The sequence below is a fragment of the Pimephales promelas genome, chromosome 9 (assembly GCF_988280905.1).
Source record: "Pimephales promelas chromosome 9, fPimPro1.hap1.1, whole genome shotgun sequence".
In the NCBI taxonomy this organism is placed as follows: Eukaryota; Metazoa; Chordata; class Actinopteri; order Cypriniformes; family Leuciscidae; genus Pimephales; species Pimephales promelas.
The window spans coordinates 15,073,433-15,092,355 of NC_142777.1; the positions used below are offsets into that span (position 1 = coordinate 15,073,433).

Genomic DNA, 18,923 nt, shown 5'->3' on the forward strand with positions numbered 1-18,923 from the left:
TCAGACAGCATCAGAGATCAAATAACATCAGTGAAGCATGTGCTGAGTTTATACATCTGAGATCAGACTGCATCAGATAAGGATGTCCTGAATTCATAAACCCTTCTGAAAACATTTTTTTATTACTAAACCTTGAACCTCAGCATGAGACTGGGGTGAGCTGAAAGTCTGAGAGAGGATCAAATGAATCCTCAGTGGAACAAACCATACAAACACAGGACAGCTCAAATGAACACATCCAGTATTTTAAGTCAACTACAAACCAACAACACAATATTTATTAAATGTAAACATTTAAACAAAACCTTAAAAGTCCACATCTAAATCCAAATCAACTCAAGCTTGCACATTTTTTTTTTAATCATTTTTTTTATTTTCTTGAAAAAGAAAAAGAAAAGTGAAAAAGTTTCTCAAAATAATTATAATGCTACAGATTTTTTTTGTCGGTCTTACTACAGGAGAGGAATACATTTACACAAGGGAGCTTATATATTTATATATCTCTATAATCTCAGGTATTAAGGAGGGAGAGGAATTAAGAACAGAAAGGTATTCCTCAAGTAAGGGGACGTGTGAAAAAAAAAAAAAAACGAAATGCAATGCTAACCTCCACACTACTAAAGATAAATGAATCCGTCTAGGTGACGATGGATCAGAGTAGTAGCAGACGGTGAGCTGCTCAGAAATAGAAAACAAACTGTAGAGGAATAGCACCTGTTGATCTCTTTAATAGAAGAGCCCATGGCATGACAGGCCTGAGAACCGATCTGATTGCCAATTGCAGTGTGTGTGTGTGTGTGTGTGTGTGTGTGTGTGTGCACAGAACAAAGGGAAATAGTTAACTACAAAAAAGATACTCCTCACCCAGACACAATTATACACAAGCCCCACCCTGGATGCTTTGAGCTCCTAAGCCAACATACATCTGTCAAACAGAGAACCTCCTACAGAACCCATCACGCACACGTACCCTGCGTTCCTTCTCAGTCACACAAATATTCACAAAGTCTCTCTCTCTCCCTGAGAAGGGCAGCTTTTACGATATCCTCTGGATGAGCTTGTCGTCTGATAGGCAGTAGACGACATTGACAGAGAGCTCGGAGATAAAGCTTTCGCACGCCTGCCGCGAGACCCCTTTGCAGTCGCGAAGGTCCAGTACGGAGAGACAGGACAAGCGGCGCAGGAACACCAGACATCGGTCCGTCAGGCGGCTGCAACCTGAGGATGACGTCAAACAGGGAGCAGTTTAGTTTTGCTAATGTTACCGAGTTGGAACCAGGTTTGGCGTGCACTTGCTCACCTGCTAAGTTGAGGTGTGTGAGTGTGTTTCGTGTGGAGGAGCCCACTGCGGTGAGGAGGTTGACGGCACCATCTGCGATGGGACAATGCGAGAGCTCCAGGCGTGTGAGCAGGGGCATGTGTCTGATGATCAGCCTCAGCGTGGCTTCGGTCACCTCCAGACCGCACAGCCACAAACACTGCATGTTCTTCATCTGGGAGCGGTTATCACTGCCTACAGACACACACGAGATACAGATAAACAGACAGAGACAAACCTGGGTCTAAGATAATATCGTAATTTGTGTTTAAAATGTGCAAGCTGACAGAGTGCTGAAGTGATGATGTCACTTTGTAGGACAACTGGGACGTTAGTGGTTCCCTCCATCGAAAAGCTATGCGTTTTCCCCATAGACTTTTGGAAAATCGCAAAAAATAAGATCTGTGTTTAACAAAGAGTTGTGACACTTACACGTTTTGTCTTTCAAGATAATCTTTACAAGTTAATCCAAAATGTATACATTTTGAAGCCTATAAAAAACCACAAGCAGGTTATAACTGTGTGTTCTATGTCATACATCAAAACGTGAAAATATTTAGAGGCTTTGTTCACCACAGACCTTATTTCAGGCGATTTAGCAAAAACCCATTCAAAAATCCCACAGACTTTAGAGCGAGGGAACCGGGAGTGCTAAAATGCTAACTCACTTCCGCGTTTTGGCCTACAGAGTGACGTCATAACTTCGGCACAATTGAGTACATGCTTTCTCTGCATGATGTAGCCTATTTTAATGCAGAAAAATGACCACACAATTCAAGATATAAAACCTCAAATTACAGAATTAAAGGAGTAGTTCACTTTTGGAAAAAAACTTTTGCTGATAATTTACTCACCCCCATGTCATCCAAGATATCCATGTCTTTCTTTCTTCAGTCGAAAAGAAATTAAGGTTTTTGATGAAAACATTCCAGCATTTTTCTCCATATAATGGACTTTAATGGGGACCAAACTGTTCAAGGTCCAAAAGACAGTTTCAGTACAAACTGTTTAAAGGGCTTTAAATGATTCCAGATGATGAATAAGGGTCTTATCAATCGAAACGATCGCTCATTTAAAAAACCAACAAAGTTTAAGTTTTATAAGCTCAAATGCTCGCCTTGCTCTGTTCTGTGATGCGCGTTCGTGACTCTCTTGTTCGAACTCGTTCATCAAAATGAATGAATCTTTTTCAGAGTCATTTGGTTCATTCAATGAACGAAATGAACGAATTGACACGGAAAAAGATTAGTTCATTTTGATGAATGAGTTCGAACAGGAGAGTCACGAGTACAGAGCAAGGCGAGCATTTGAGCTTATAAAACTTAAACTTTGTTATTCATTTATTAAATGAGTGATCGTTTCGCTTGATAAGACCCTTATTCATCATCTGGAATCATTTAAAGCCCTTTGAACAGTTTGCACTGAAACTCTCATTTGGACCTTGAACCGTTTGGTTCCCATTGAAGTCCATTATGTGGAGAAAAATGCTGGAACGTTTTCATCAAAAACCTTAATTTCTTTTCAACTGAAGAAAGAAAGACATGGACATCTTGGCCGACATGGGGGTGAGTAAATTATCAGCAATTTTTTTTTTGAAAAGTGAACTACTCCTTTAAGAAATATTACATGACAAGCAAGAATGCCGTTTTACCTAAACATCAGTATGACTGCAAATATCACACTCATTTTATAAAACAGTTCAACAATAAACAATAACTTGTCATTGCAAATTACATTAACACAATATTTTCAGTTTTTGCTTTCCAAATGAAGTCTCTGAGCACCACAGCAGTGTTTCGTGAATCCGCTTTCTGACCAAATCAGTTTAATGAATGATTCAATGACTGAACAAATTAGTGGTTTGAATGAATGCCAAAGACTCAAATCATTAAGATAGTGACTCGCACCACTTACTGGCATTTTAAGTTTCATACTTAAAGTATGGTTTTGTTAATTAAATTTTCAAATAAAAAAAAGATGCAAGACACATTAGAGTTGCATTCAACTGTAATTATATCCAAATGTCGCTTCAGATGCGGCTTCTGAGCCACTTCTGTAGTGCAAAGATGGGTTGATGTTACTGATTTCATTTGATTGGCAACAATTTATTCATGAAATGCATCAAATGACAAAACATGATGCACATGTCTAAGGTTGAATTATAAATGTAAAAATTCCCTTGAAATCAGTTTAAAGGGACAAATATTGAGTCAGTGGAAAATTAAATGTGACTTTTCAAATTCATTTAAAAATTAAATTAAATTAAATGTGCCTAGTCTGTGACTGTTGTGAAACATAAATATGAAAAGCTTTGAGAGACAGCCGCCCATGACAGGCCTAAACCAGTTCATATACCAGCACAAAAACTAGAGATATTTTTTGGCAATATCACACACCCCTAATTTAAAGTAACACAGGAAAACGAAAAGCACAAGCGAGTCATTACCTGGTGGGTTGAGCAGATCCCTGATTTGAGCGTCCTTGACGCCGTCTGCCCAGCGCAGGTCTAAAGAGCGCAGTAAAGGACAGCTTGGAGAGCTCAGAGCTGAGATTGATGTCCAATTACACCCTGATAGCACCAGATCTTTAAGGCCTGTGAGAGAGCGGGTTGTGGGTCAAGTCATATAGCAGTGCGTGTTAAAACAGATGCAGTGGTAATGAGAGAACACACACCTGGCAGGCGGTTGATGAGCCAGCTGAGCTGCTTCTTGGAGATGTTGGCCCATGACAGGTCCAGTGTGACAGGCTGTCGTTTGATGATGCCCGTGAGGGCCTGTGGACTTATAGAGCGGCATCGGCTCAGACTGATCCGCGTCCATAAACGCTTGTCACAGCCCCTATGACAAAACCACAATATTGATCTATATTGAGCTGCCTCCATAGGAAAGGCATCATTTGAGCTGAACATATAATGTAGCAGAGTAAATACTTCATGATGAAGGTAATCCCAGAATGCACTACTACAAAAATCCAAGCCCTTTCTTGGCTGACAAAACGAGAGATGAGTAGAAACTCCAAACTGCTTTGTCTATCAAGTTAATCCAAAATGTATAAATTGAGGTCTATATAAAGTTTTTAAAAACACAATCAGACACAATAAAGTTTAAAAAACCACAAGCAGGTTATAACTGTGTGTTCCATGTCATAGATCAAAACGTGAAAATATTTAGAGGCTTTGTTCACCACAGACCTTATTTCAGGCGATTTAGCAAAAACCCATTCAAAAACCCCACAGACTTTAGAGCGAGGGAACCGGCCGGGAGTGCTAAAATGCTAACTCACTTCCGCGTTTTGGCCAACAGAGTGATGTCGTAACTTCGGCGCTCTATTGAATTTAGTTTTACACAGCAATATTTGTATTTGACGCACAATTATAACAATAAAAACCCAGCAGCTGTGATTTAATTAACTATGTGGTGTGTTTTACACGTGAGAAGCTAATTGTGGGAGCAAATTGTGCATCAACAATCTTCCCAAACATGAAATGAAAAATCAGATGTCAACAAACAAGAAGCTTCTTGATGTTTTCCACAAAATAATAAAAAAAAATGTTTATTTTATTTTACAATAGTAATATTTCTTTAATATTTTGTAATTACGATAAAAACAAACTGGCCAACCAGCACAGCCCTACAAAGAAGCAGAGCAAACCTAGAGCTTTTAACAACAAAAAACCCTCCAATTACATTATTGGAATTAGGAAACCCGAAATAATTTTTTAATTCCAGTTGGTACGCAGTTTCAGAAGAAAGCTGCCCATGCAGACAGTAAACAACTAACTAGGTCACTAGATTTGTACCATGCGTGTCGGTAATTGTGCACTCACCATTTGTACCAACTCTTGCAAACCGCCATGCAAACGCACAGCTCCGCACGAGTCAAGTAGCGGAACACGGACACCCAAACCTCTCTCTCCCAGCCTGGCTCGTTCCCCCCTCCGTTCCGCTCCGGCGAGGGCCGTAAGGTGGAGCTGGGACAGGAGACAGAGGACTTTGCCCTTTCCGATCGAGTTTTCGTCCCAATTCTCTCTCGGGTTAGCCGGTGATGGGAGCCTTTGACGTTTGATCTGAGAATCCGCACCGTGGGCGAGTGTTTGGATGCGCTCCTCGTCAGAGTGTGCGATGATGAAAGAGGTGATTTGTTTAGGTGCAGTCTGTCCGCAGGCAAATGAGGACTGTCTGAGCGAGTGGCGCCGTTTCGCAGTGGGGGACGGAGCAGGGCTTTGTGGTTTTGCGGAAGGCTTCTAGAAGACAAGTTGGCTTCCAATTTGGGAACAATCGCGCTAGGGTCGCGCCGACCTCTCGACGGCTGTAACGTGACCGTGACGCAGGACCCCTGGCCTCTGACATCGTCGTTTAGCACCACAGAAGCGTCGGACGGAGTCGGCTCTCCTCCCTCACTGCTCCCCTCGCTCTCTCCGTTTCGATGACCGTCGGCGTTCTCGTCTTCGCCTGATTTAACGCCTCGTCTCTGAGGACGGTTCTCCTTACCATTATACTGTCCGTTCTCTTTCCTCTCCTCCTGTTCTTCCTCCACAGAATCATCTCTCTCCTCCTCCGTCTCCATTCTCTCTCTCAGACCTCCACCTCTGCCACCGCCGCGTAGTCGCACCCCTCTCCCGCGACAGGAGGACGTCCCTCGGCCACGAGAACCGCCTCGGCCGGGTCCAGCTCGGACTACACCCCCTCGCTCCAGACTCCGCTGACGCAGGAGCTTTGGAGAAAGAGAGACAGGCGAACGGGTCTGAGAGACAGACAGAAGTAGAGAGAACGAAAGCGCAGCCGAGAGCGACAGAAAGCATGTGAGAATGGTGAGAGCAGGATTAGAGATGCGATGCGATGCGGGAAGCAGATGTTATAAACTCAAAACACTCACCGACTGGAGGATTTTGTTCCTTTCCAATTTGATCTGCAACAGAAAGCATGGAATCAAACATGCAGCGTTACATTGGACTGATGTAGTCAGACGTTTGACAACCACCGTCATAAAGCCTGATCCACATTGTAGGCTAGCTTATTTTGGCCAAGAACCACCCACATAGACAGGAAGTGAGCATCAGACCAACAAAAGTTGACATTTAGGGGCTGGTTTTCACAAAAATATAAGCATCTTAACTGTTCTCAACCTTGATAATAATAAGAAACGTTTATTAATTATTAAATAAGCACATTAGAATGATTTCTGAAGGATCACGTGAGACTGGTGATGCTGAAAATTCAGCTTTGAGCACAGGAATAAATTACATTTGAAAATATATTAGAATTGAAAACAGTTGTAATATCCTCCTGAGACCCAGAAAAAAGTGGGTTTTTTTATTTAGTTTTGTTCACATTGTTTAGAGCATAAGAAACAAATGGTAAAAAAAACATTTTTGAAAAATTATATTTTATTCATACGTTATACTATGTCCTCTATAGTGGACACCAGGACTGACTCAGTTGTTAAAACAATTAAATGACATAAAATTATATGTGTAGGCAAAAACAATGGGATTTTTTTTCACACCAATACATTTTGGGGTTTCCGGATTTTTTTTAAACCAAAATTTGTATAAAGATGATTCTCAACTATGTTATGAAAGATATAACGGAATTAATTGATACACTATTTTACTTTATGCAATATGTGGGTAAAATGGGCATTAATTAATATTCCCATTCGATTCAATGTATCTAATTTGCACATTAATGTGTTCTTGGAGCAACATTTAATGAAAAAAGAAGTGTAAGAATTGGAGTAATAATAAGTAACATTTTAATAATAATATGTCATAAGAATATTGATGTATAATTCATTTACATATTCACTTGTTATGTCTCCCAGAATGCTTGATAAACATGATTTATGTCCTGATGTCCTCTACAGTGGACATGTATGAAATCAATGCCCTGTTCTGTAACAGAAAGTCATTTCTTGACTTTCTGACTGAGATGTTGGTTGATGAAATACAGTTTGAAAAGTTGTTCGATTTAAATTATCATTACAATATAATATCATATTTCCATAAGAATGCTACATTTGATCACTAAATGAATGTTAGACATTTTTAAAGACCAAGGAGAAGTTGTTTTTAATGGTGAAACCTCCAAACATTTGGTATCTCTGTATTGCCCTGAATGTGCTCTTTACAGGACATCCAGAAAAAAAAAGAAAAAAAAGGCACATGCATGGTGTCAGAGAAATACACTAAAATCTAACGTCCACTACAGTGGACAAAAGTCTATTCCTGGGTCCCAGGAGGACATCTCACAATATTACTGCTTTTTGAGGACAAATGCAGTCTTGATGGCTTAAAACATTAAAAAAAATCTTACGGACACAAACGTTTGAATGTTAGTGCATCTTCTGACAATAACAGTAGTCAAACACGTTGTTCGATGAATGGAAATACAACGAATTGAAAGCAACTTTACATTAGGACTGTAAAACATGTGCACACTTACTCTTTTCCTGAGCTGTAACTCCAGCGCCCCTGCTCTCCTCCTGTTCTGCTGGTGCTGCAGCAGGAGTCTCTGGGACGGGGGCGGCTGCCGTCTGGAGCGGGTCAGAGGCAGGGAGGATAGGGAGAGGGGCGGTCGACCTCTGCGCCCTATACGCAAGCCTCCCACCCCAATCCCCTCTCTGTATGCTCGCTTAGCCGGAGGACCAGACAAGCGACCGCCGTTGGACACACTGCTGTCCGTCTCCTCTTCACTACTACTGGAAGACTAATACCAATAAAGCAAATCATTATCAAATCTAAATTACTGATCTGTGAAGTCACTCAAGTATAAGCCTGTTAAAACAAAATACTTATTTTAAAAAGGACAGCTGCCAAAAGCAGAAAGAATACCTCTGTGTTCTTGCCCTGGACACATTTTGGACACTCCCAACAACTGGGAAGGTCCTTATTGATAACACCCTCATTGGGTACCTGCAATTAACATGAGGTATTAAAGAAGTAGTACACTTTTCAAAAAGCCTTTGCTGATAATTTTCTCACCCCCATGCCATCCAAGATGTCCATGTCTTTCTTTCTCCAGTCGAAAAGAAATTAAGGTTTTTGATGAAAACATTCCAGCATTTTTCTCCATATAATGGACTTCAGTGGGAACCAAATGGTTCAAGGTCCAAAAGACACTTTCAGTGCAAACTACAAACTGTTCAATGGGCTTTAAATGATTCCAGACGATGAATAAGGGTCTTATCAAGCGAAACAATCGCTCATTTAATAAATAAATAACAAAGTTTAAGTTTTATAAGCTCAAATGCTCGCCTTGCTCTGTTTGTGACTCTCCTGTTTGAACTCGTTCATCAAAATGAACAAATCTTTTTCTGAGTCAATTAATTCGTTTCGTTCGTTGAATGAACCAAATGACTCGTAAAAATATCCGTTCATTTTGATGAATGAGTTCAAACAGGAGAGTCACAAACACAGCAAGGCGAGCATTTGAGCTTATAAAACTTCAACTTTGTTATTTAACAACAAACAAAGTTTAAGTTTTATATTTAACAAAGTTTAAGTTGCATAAGCTCAAATGCTCGCCTTGCTCTGTTTGTGACTGCCCTGATTGAACTCATTCATCAAAAACCTTAATTTCTTTTCGACTGAAGAAAGAAAGACATGGACATCTCGGCTGACATGGGGGTGAGTAAATTATCAGCAAAAGTGAACTACTCCTTTAAGATAAATGTACATATAACAGCTAATTCCATAAAAAGTGAGATGTGGGATACACATGTACCTTTATACATTCTGGATGAGTGATCTGAGCGCATTCGGAGCATTCCATGAGCGTCTGGACGGACTCAGAGTCTTCAGACTCTTGGTAGCCTTCCTTACATATGGCACATACTGCAGTAAGAGGTAGTGCCGGCTACAAACAGAACCCAAGTGTGAGAGTCAACACTAAATTAATCAGATTTATAAGAACACAATAAAAATACTCACTGCGAGACACTGTCGGAGAACACAGCTCTTCTTGAGTCTGCCGGGTCCTCCGAACTTCCTCATGTCCCTACAGTAGTTGCAGTCGCCACACTCAGTGCGCAGACAGGCCTCGCAGCGTTTGCAGCGCACGCGTCTGCGTCTCAGAGCGGAGATGGAGGAAGACGGCTTCACGGGCCGAGGAACCGGAGGCAACACGGGGGCTGAACCAGGAGCACGCGGGCGGTATAGCGGAGACAGAGGTGGCGGCGGCTGATACCACGAGGGCTGAAGACAGAAGAGGACACATTTTTACTTCCACTTCCAAGTGTGTGCTGTAAATACGGTGGTCGTGGAACAAGTATATAACTTACTCTTTTGGGCCATTTGACAATTGGTTTTCCAGTGTATGACAATTTAGGATTATCATTTCCATGTTCCTCGAGCAGCTTCTGTTGTGGCAAGAGGGAAAAAAAAATAATCAATATGCTTGTGCTTCAAAAAAAAAAAAAAAAAAGTATACTATGGCGTAACTATGTTTGTACCCGTATGTCGCTGAGCAGTGCTGGAGCATTTCTGATGCCTGACGGAACACATTTCTTGTGAGCTGGCAAATCCTCCAACTTGTGTAGTAATTCCCAAAGTCCCTCCAGCTCAAAGGGTGTCAGGTGAACTTTCACCCCTGGACGAGAGGGAGGAGTGAGTGCTACCTCATCCTCAGGCTCCTCCTTCACCTCCACGTCCTCTTTCTCTTCACTTCCTGCATGATCATCTAATTCTTCTTTGATTACATCTTCCTTCTTCAGCCCTGCAAAGCACAAAACAGAAGTGCCAGTTTAATTAGTTGCTGTGATGATGGGATGTAACGGTACACATATTAGTCCCGAAAATATTCAGTACAGGTCTATTGGTTTGGCAAGCATGTGTATTAAATGAATGCAGCATTTATGTGTGCAGAGATCCATTTTTTACGTCGTGAACATCAACTGGCGTTTTTATACCGTTACACCCATAATTGATGCGTTTTTGTACACATTCACAGTCGTATATAAAAGTATGTGTACTGACCAATGCCCAGTGAGTGCTTCTGGAAGTCAGGTGTGAGGTGAGACGTGTTGGTCAGACAGTACAAGTAACGCTCCAACACATACCAGCACATCTCAAAGTAGAAAGGGTAGCGGAACTTAGGAGGCACCTGTACAGATAAACCATATCAAAACAGTTCACAAAATGGGTATCGGTGAAATGAATAAATCAAGTGTGTGATTGTGTGTGCGAGTGCTCACCCGTGTGCGGTCCTCGATGTTGTAAATGTTGAGCTGCATGGGAATGTTAAAGCTGTGTAGAAAATTACCCCCGAACACCAGAGTATCCATTGGAGTGTACACGGCATGGATCCACCCTACACACAAACACACAGTGGTTTGCTCCAGGAAACCCAGCGAGCTTCCTAGCTAAAGCAATTAAAGCATTATTAGATTCCACATGTGTACCTGAGGGGATCATGAATGTGTAGCCTTGCTTCAGTTCAATCCGCTGGCATGCGGTGGCTTTATCGCCGAGAAAGATGTCACCTTGCTTCCCTGACAACACCCAGTTCTCATAGAGCTCCAGGTTTTGAGGTGTGGGCGGGATCAACCAGAAAACCTGAGATCATTCAGCACAACAAGGTCAATAGCTGGGAAAGGTAATTACGAAATACCAGAGGGATAAGATTGACTTGACAGGTTTATAAATGCTGCAATTACAGGAAACAAGAGGATTTGACGGGGAGAGGCTGATACAAAACAACCATACAGTACTCTAGAGCAATTAGTGCACACAAAAATGCAGCACAACTGTTAAACCTTGATAATTATAGAAATGTTTCTTGAGCAGCAAATCAGCATATTAGAAGCATATTAGAATGATTTCGTATTGATCACGTGACACTGGAGAATGGACCAAAAATTCAGCTTTGATATCACAGGGATTAATTATTATGCATTATCAAATATTTTTGCTGATAATTTACTCACCCCCATGTCATCCATATCTTTTTTTCTTCAGTCGAAAAGAAATTAAGGTTTTTGATGAAAACATTCCAGGATTTTTCTCCATATAATGGACTTCAATGGGAGCCAAACGGTTCAAGGGGCTTTAACCGATTCCAGACGATGAAAAGGGGTCTCATCAAGCGGCTGAGTCAATTCGTTCGTTTCGTTCATGGAATGAACCAAATGACTCATTCATTTTGATGAACAAGTTCGAACAGGAGAGTCACTAATGTGCATCACAGACCAGAGCAAGGCGACCATTTGAGCTTATAAAACTTAAACTTTGTTGTTTATTTATTAAATGAGTGATCGTTTCGCTTGATAAGACCCTTATTCATCATCTGAAATCGTTTAAAACCCTTTGAACAGTTTGCAGTTTGCACTGAAACTGTCTTTTGGACCTTGAACCGTTTGGTTCCCAGTAAAGTGCATTATATGGAGAAAATCCTGGAATGTTTTCATCAAAAACCTTAATTTCTTTTCGACTGAAGAAAGAAAGACATGGACATCTTGGATGACATGGGGGTGAGTAAATCAGCAAAAGTTTTTTCAAAAGTGAGCTACTCCTTTAAATGGCATTGTTTTGTTCTATTGTAATCATTACCGTTTTTACTGTATTTTGATTAAATCAACGGTGACTTTGTGAGCAAAAGAAAAATCATCCCAACCCCAAACTTTTCAACCCCAGCATTTTATTCTGATCTGAACTCAGTCAGTAGTACACACTACATAGTGTTGTCCCTTTAAGACAGCACTCACCTTCCCTCCCCTGAGGATGTGATACCAGACTGATGTGCCACCAAAGTCTATGTGGAAATCTGTGAAGCATCCCTCGACACTCATCAGACAATACCTGAAAAACACACACACACACACGACATATGAACAATCTTCACAAATCAAGTTCATGTTGCCCTAGCGTTAAAAAAACCCAACAGTTTAAATGGAATTATTCCATAGTCTATCTGAATACCCGATTCTGATTAGCTGGAAGGTGTGCATTAAAATAGTTTAATGCACACGTAGTTCCAGTAAGTTTAATCGCCGTTCTATATTAATGAGCTGCTTTCGTTTTTAAACAACTTGAATGCACTCCACTTCGCTTTGGATGGTTCTTTGTCTCCAAGTCGTGCATTAAAATAGTTTGATGCACAGCTAGCCATGGATTATCCCTCACTTATAAGAGTAAACAACTTACTTCTGTACTTTAGGGTACTGCATGTCTATAATGGCATTGGTGGAGTCTCTCTGTCTTTCTTTAAGATGACGTGGCCACATGTTGTCCACCCAGTCAATCATATCAACCTAATGGAAACACAAGCCAACACATAAAGAAACTGTTCACAGACACAAAGGCATTTTTTTTATCAATAGAATTTAGTAAAATGACATCATCTGCTTTTATCACACGCCACAATAACGAAACCCATTATTAGCTGATATCACAATCACTTTTACCAGTATCCACCACTTCCAAAAGCTGTCATTGGCACGGATTAATAAGCAAAAACTATAAATTGGTTGAGCACTACTTGAGCGTGCACGTACCGAGGCAGGTCTCTTAACTAGATTCTCTAGTTTTGTGTGACTGAACTCAAGGCTGATGACATTATACAGCTTTTCGCGCTCAGATGGTGGCGTCTCGTAGTATCTCCTCCACTGTCCCATTGACATCTCAATGCCTTTTTGAGTGGTCACATCCATCACGTCGACCATCCTGCGACTGCCTATCGGAGCAAAGGCAGGAGAGCGAATATTAGCAGCTGTCATTGATGATAAAAGTGTTCAAAGACTAAGAGGATCAAAAACTTTTCTTCTTACCCACAAACAATTTCACATCACTGACACTAAAGTCAGGGTCAGGCATCCTACAAAAACAGATAATATTAAGAGTTTCAAATGATAAAGAGGTGCAAACAGCTGTAAGAACTGGCATGATGAAATGAGCCATACTTTAGGCCAAGGCCATCTGTTTTCTTGAAGATAATGGGGTCCCGGAGTCCCTCCCGTTGGATGTACTCCAGGGTGAAGTCTGCAGAGAACACCATACACAGGTTAACCTGGATCTCCAAAAATGCTGTATATCAGTGACTTTCTTTAATTTTTCAAAGCAGTTTACAGAAAATGCAAACTCAAAGACAGCAGTGGGAAAGAAAAACCTCACAATATAGTTAGCCTGGATAAGAGGAACCAAAACTCATCATGCAAGTCAGTGCTGGAACTAAACAGGTTTAACACGCACCTTTCCCATCCATAATTTTGACCAGATCCGAGTTGAATCGGTTACAGTGGAGTTTCTCTTCAAGGTCAAAGGACCTCTTTCCTTCAATCTCGTCATCTGATATTCCATCATCCTGGTAACGTCGCCGTGTGCCGGTCCGCTGAAAACAAATCACACATTAATAAGAGAAAACAAAACGCACACTATGTAATTTTTCACCACTAGTGGTGGTTTATTCAAAATAATGGCATAGATTGATGAAGCTTTGATTTGTTGTCTACACCTTTACAGCCGGCATGGTAAATATGGTACGTACGGTAAATCAAGAAAACAAGATTTAAAGAAAAAGAAAGCCCGATAGTTCACTTGCTTTGGTCCGGACCAAATAATATATATATATATATATATATTTTGGTACGGTTCGCTTTCACACTGCTCTTTTTGCAAGTGAACCAAAATTTGTAAACAAAACCACACGTGTGCTAAGGTCGTCCATTCATTGGACAAGGACTCAGATCAAATCAGGAAGTGCAAAAAAGGCTCAGCATGGAGATATTTCATACTGCAATATTTGTTCTTTTACTAATTTTGTGTTATTCTGTACAAACGCAATGAAGAAACTAATGAGTATCATATGATACAATCACAATGTCATCTATACAATGTTGTAATTCGGATTTTGGGAAGACGAATGATGTGCTGTAAGACGGTTCTGGCGGAGAGATCATGCTCTCATGTGCGCCTACCATGGCATGCTGACAGTGTCACTGCGCAGAAGACGGATAAGATATAAAATTTTCATTAAAAGAGAGGGGATATGTTCACACATTCAAATAATGAGATTCTTATTGTATATACTGCTAACAAGTGCTGTCAAAGTTAACACTTGCGATAAAGTTTGTCCAGTTTAACGTAAATTAACGCAGCATCATCCTTGGATTGTAACTATCGTTACATTATATGAACTGCAAATGCTTTTTTTGCATCTATGTGCAATTAGACTAAAGAGAACGCTCTGTATGTGAATGTCCTGATGCACACACACTCATTCGTTCCATTCCTATCATGCACACACGACGCGCAACAGTATCGTAACGCAATAATTCCCATAATGCAACTCCGACTACGGAAGCCTGTTAACTCAAAGGTGCAATGCTTTCTTGCAATTGGGTCGGTTCATCATGTTCACACCGTAAACGAACCATACCAGAGTTCGTTTGGAAGGAACCGTACCGAAACCACCTCTTCAGGTGGGTCTCGGTTCGGTTGTTTGGTCCGCACACCTGCCCAAAAGCTCCGCACCAAGGAGGGGAAACAAACTAGAGTTCGATTTAATCGAACCAAACAAGGCTGTGTTGAGCTGTATAATAATGATTCGTTTTCTGTCGATAAATGCATCCAATGCATGCTCGCGATTTTATAAAAAAACATGGTCTGTGTCCTGGTTAAAATGGCTTATTTCTCTGTATTTAAACTTTCTGAATAATGTTGTACACAAATCAACAAAATATATAACATTGCTCTAGTGGTTTATTTATATGCTAATCCAAAATGCATAAATATTGTGCCTTTGATATAGAAAAGCATAGGACATGTATCTTGACTCACATTTATATAGCTGGGCAACCAGAAGTTGATAAAATATTATCTTTTACTACAACACACACTAATGTGAACGGATGCGTTCCTATCTTTCAAATGCACCATATGATTTATGCCATATGAACATTAGAAAGGGTGGATCGCCATTTAAAGCAAATATTAAAAGAAGAAGTTGCATTTATTATTTTACTGCTGTTGTGGCACAGGCTTGGTGATAGTGGACTGTACATAATGAGACTTTGACAGCCTCTTCCCTTGGGCGTGTTCACTGTAATATCAACAAACCCCTCGGGTGTGACGTCAGCCATAGAGCGCCAGCTGTCGACAATATAACCGCATTACAGCTCGGTTAAAAACTACAAACAAATGTTCCATAGACCGCAATTTGATTTGCATAATAGCTGTTTAGTAAATGAGAAACTTACCAGGCGTTTGCTATAACGCGAACTCTCCTCTTCCATGCTCTGAAAAAAATTAAGGGATAACGTTAAATTAGAGGAGCGTTTCTTGCAGACGCTCATAATAAATAACAGCAGGTGCAGCGAGTATAACTGAATTCACGAATCAATCAATGCATCTGAAACCAGCTTGAATGACGGGAATACCCCTAAACAAATCACCAGCGCTTAAGAAGCACGACTTCATATTAAAACACATACTTGAAATAACAAGTTACATACTATCCTCCATATAATATGTAGTCATCTATTCTAGACACGCTCAAAGACTAAGTTACATTTCAGAAGAAGGGAAAAAAGGATATTAACTGCTGTAAGACTGAAATCAGATACGTGAACGGGTTTTCGGGTGTCTCAAAACCAATTGAGCAGCCTATCTAAAATAATTCTGTGCATTAGGAGAGAAATGAATGCTGTCTAGGTAGGCAGCTCACTAACTAGGCTTTTGAGACGCATCTTTATAACTAGCAGTGCGATGTGATCAGACAACAGAGCCCGTTTAAATGCTCCGTTCCCAGAAACTTTACATTCCTGAAACAATATATCACAACGAAACTAACGTTAACGTTACATATCTTAAAAGCCAAACAATCGAATCCCTTTCATCGGCTACTCATAAAGTACACGAAGTGACAGATATCTGACATTTATTACAGCTGAAGCTCCTCTAACGTTAGTGTGAAGCTGCTAGCCTGAGCGAACGCTGCACTACTTTTGACCGCGAACCAATAACGCTAATATAATTCAACTTTAAAATTGGCCTATTTTCATCACAAGGCTCGGTTGTGACGACTCTGTTGCCTGAAATAAATACGGTGAGTTTAAAATACCAAGAGTCAAGCCCCTGACAGTGGAGGCTAACCGACTAATCCACTAGCATTTCCATTGACAACCCGCGCTAGCCCGTTAGCCTGCTAGAAACAAAACAAAAAAGACCTTTAAACAATACCTGGCCTTTAACTTTCGTTTTCTGCCGATAGTGACGAGTCGCTTTGTGAGAATTGGCTTAAAAATTCCCGTTGGACTGTAGATTCATTCTGTGAAAAGGTGTCGTTTTGGACTTGATATTCTTATTTTTGTACGATAAAGTTAAATCAATCCGCTTTCATCCGCCATTTTCAGATTGTCATGATACACACACACCACTACTATCTGCTCATACGACACGCCCCTCAAAATCAACAGCCAATGAGATAGGGGCAATGCAAACCAGATGAAAAATGATTGGGTTAGAGCGACGCCATTCACAAGGGTGAGTTTGATCGTCAACGCCTCTCGCTCGTGCATTATGTTACGGGAGCCAATAAATGTTCGGATTGTTCTTTATAACGGGCAGTTTATTGGTTGCGGATTGAAAATCGGGTCATTAAATCAGCCTATAGTGGCAGGAATATTTTTGTTGAAACATCAACGGACGCATATAATCTTTGAAAACTCATTGGTTGATTTTTTTTCTAACCACCACAGATCATAAGAAAAAGATTAAAACGAAAGCATCATAATAGTTATTGTCTTGTAAAACAGCCAAGTCAAAAGCCACCTGCCATCATTCAAAAACACCCAAAGGGTGTCTGTACCCTGATTGGTCGAGGATGGGGATGAGTTGGGGAGGCATTTCCATGCCTTCATGTCGGAAATCTCCTAGTTCCCACTTCTGAGTCGTGATTACAGACAAATTTTGACTTGAGAGGGCATTCATCTCCAATTTTTTAATTAGGAAGCTAGTGTTTACGATAATTCCGATAGCACGTGAAGGCAGGATAAGATAACACAATATTTCTAAAACTACTTGCCTACTATGGATATAGCAAATGACAACAAAGACGAATCGTTAAGGTATCGTTTTAATATATAATTACATAACACATGAAAGACAAGTATTCAAAAGACGTGTATCTTACTACAGCAACACAAAAACATTCAACCAAACAATAATAGTTTTAATTCCTATTAGACTATAAGACTGTGAGAAAAACTAACCAGAAACAAAAAAAAACACACACACAAAGAAATAGAAAAAAATATATAGATTTCTCGGCTCCTTTCTGTAATAATTGTCCTTGTTTGAGAAGCAAACAGGAGTAGGCTATTGTGTTGTTGTGCGGCAGGGGGCGCTGGTCTGCAGTCACTCGTGTGGTCTGTCAGTGTGAGGATTTGTTTGTCTGGTTGATGTGTACTACACAGCAAATGATGCATCTCTTGGAATCATGGATCAAACTGAGAAGAAAAGCAGGAGATATAAGGGGAGTTGGTGGACCATAGTCTCGGGGTCATTTCAGCCTGAAAGATACAGAGTGACAATTTGAGATTAGCACAAAGATGGAACAATTTTACCATTTAATAACAATATTTATAGGATTAAATGTTTCAGAGAAATGCTTTTGATATTTGAAATTAGCAGAACAAACACGCCCCTTCCCCTAAAGAGTGGCTACAAGTGAGTTGTGGTGCTTGGTCCGATCCACTTTCAACCATGTTTCTCAGAAATCGCTAACTGTGCCTTTAATTCAGGTAAATTGAATATATATTTAATTTGAACGCTTACCATTAAGAAAAGAAGCTGTAAAGGTAAGAAAACACAACAATCCCCAGTATCACACAGCACAGCATGATCATCATTTTCTTCTACAAAGAGAAAGATGGGTATTTATGAGACAGCAAAAACAAATGAGAACAGGAGAAATTTAGAAACAGCACATGGGAAATATATTTTTCTTACAGTTCTCACAGCAGTTCACATTAAAAAGTTGCTTATGGAAAACCATGCTCAATAGTTTTAAATTGACAAAAGGGAGAAAGAGGAATAAAACAAAGGAAAAGCTTATAGGGCGTGTGTGTGTGTGTGTGTGTATGTGTTTAAGAAGGAGAGATCACTCACTTACCATTAGCTGTAGTGCACGTGGTCAAGAGGTTTAGATTATACACATCGTGTGTCATTGGCTCATTATACAAACCAAAGAAGTTCTTCTGTTTGTGCTTCCTAACATGATTCTGCTTTTCACATAAAGAAAATACATACTCATAAACCTGCTAAAATCACCTTACTGTGACTCAGTTCAGCAATGCAAATGAGGCTTTTTAACTTCCCGTGTTTAAGGCCAAATTTTAATGCTTATTGTCAACACGAGCCTTCTCATAAAATGACACTGTACTGATAATGTCATCCAGGGGATTATCACGCTTCCGGGTTTCATGGGCGGGATTTGTCAACTTTGTGCATGTCCACTTCTGAAGCAGTTCAATAATGGCTGAGACGAAGGCTATTTATGTCACTGCTCTGTTCCAGTTTGTAAATCTAACCAACAACGCCAACCCTACGTAAGTTTTCATGGATCCTGACTGAATTGAGTATAAGGAAGAACTGGATTAAAACTTTAAAATA

At 40.3% G+C, this 18,923-nt stretch overlaps 1 protein-coding gene across 2 annotated transcripts; it reads right to left on the reverse strand.

Annotated features, from left to right (window-relative positions):
- Positions 1 to 256: 256 nt before the first annotated feature.
- On the reverse strand, positions 257 to 16,674 carry kdm2ab (lysine (K)-specific demethylase 2Ab). Of its 2 annotated transcripts, none has more exons than XM_089134770.1 (23): positions 16,491 to 16,674; positions 15,509 to 15,547; positions 13,503 to 13,641; positions 13,214 to 13,292; positions 13,082 to 13,128; positions 12,809 to 12,987; positions 12,459 to 12,565; positions 12,020 to 12,113; positions 10,718 to 10,871; positions 10,511 to 10,626; positions 10,293 to 10,419; positions 9,770 to 10,032; positions 9,599 to 9,676; positions 9,249 to 9,512; positions 9,043 to 9,174; positions 8,151 to 8,231; positions 7,762 to 8,025; positions 6,194 to 6,226; positions 5,145 to 6,031; positions 3,992 to 4,155; positions 3,765 to 3,911; positions 1,301 to 1,513; positions 257 to 1,218 (listed from the first exon to the last, which is right to left on the reverse strand). In XM_089134770.1, the coding sequence occupies exons 2-23, from the start codon at positions 15,542 to 15,544 to the stop codon at positions 1,037 to 1,039; spliced, it is 3,786 nt and encodes a 1,261-aa protein (XP_088990896.1). In that variant the 5' UTR covers positions 15,545 to 15,547; positions 16,491 to 16,674; the 3' UTR covers positions 257 to 1,036. The 2 variants fall into 2 exon arrangements, with proteins under 2 accessions (XP_088990896.1, XP_039504395.2); XM_039648461.2 differs by having other exon boundaries at positions 5,145 to 6,061.
- Positions 16,675 to 18,923: the final 2,249 nt, after the last annotated feature.

Coding starts and splice junctions, on each gene's coding strand:
- kdm2ab (XM_039648461.2), bottom strand. CDS start 15,544: ATGGAAGAGGAGAGTTCGCGTTATAGCAAACGCCTG. Junction 12,988..13,081: donor TGATGTGAAATTGTTTGTGG/GTAAGAAGAAAA, acceptor TTGCTCCGATAG/GCAGTCGCAGGATGGTCGAC. Junction 1,219..1,300: donor CACACACCTCAACTTAGCAG/GTGAGCAAGTGC, acceptor CGTCATCCTCAG/GTTGCAGCCGCCTGACGGAC.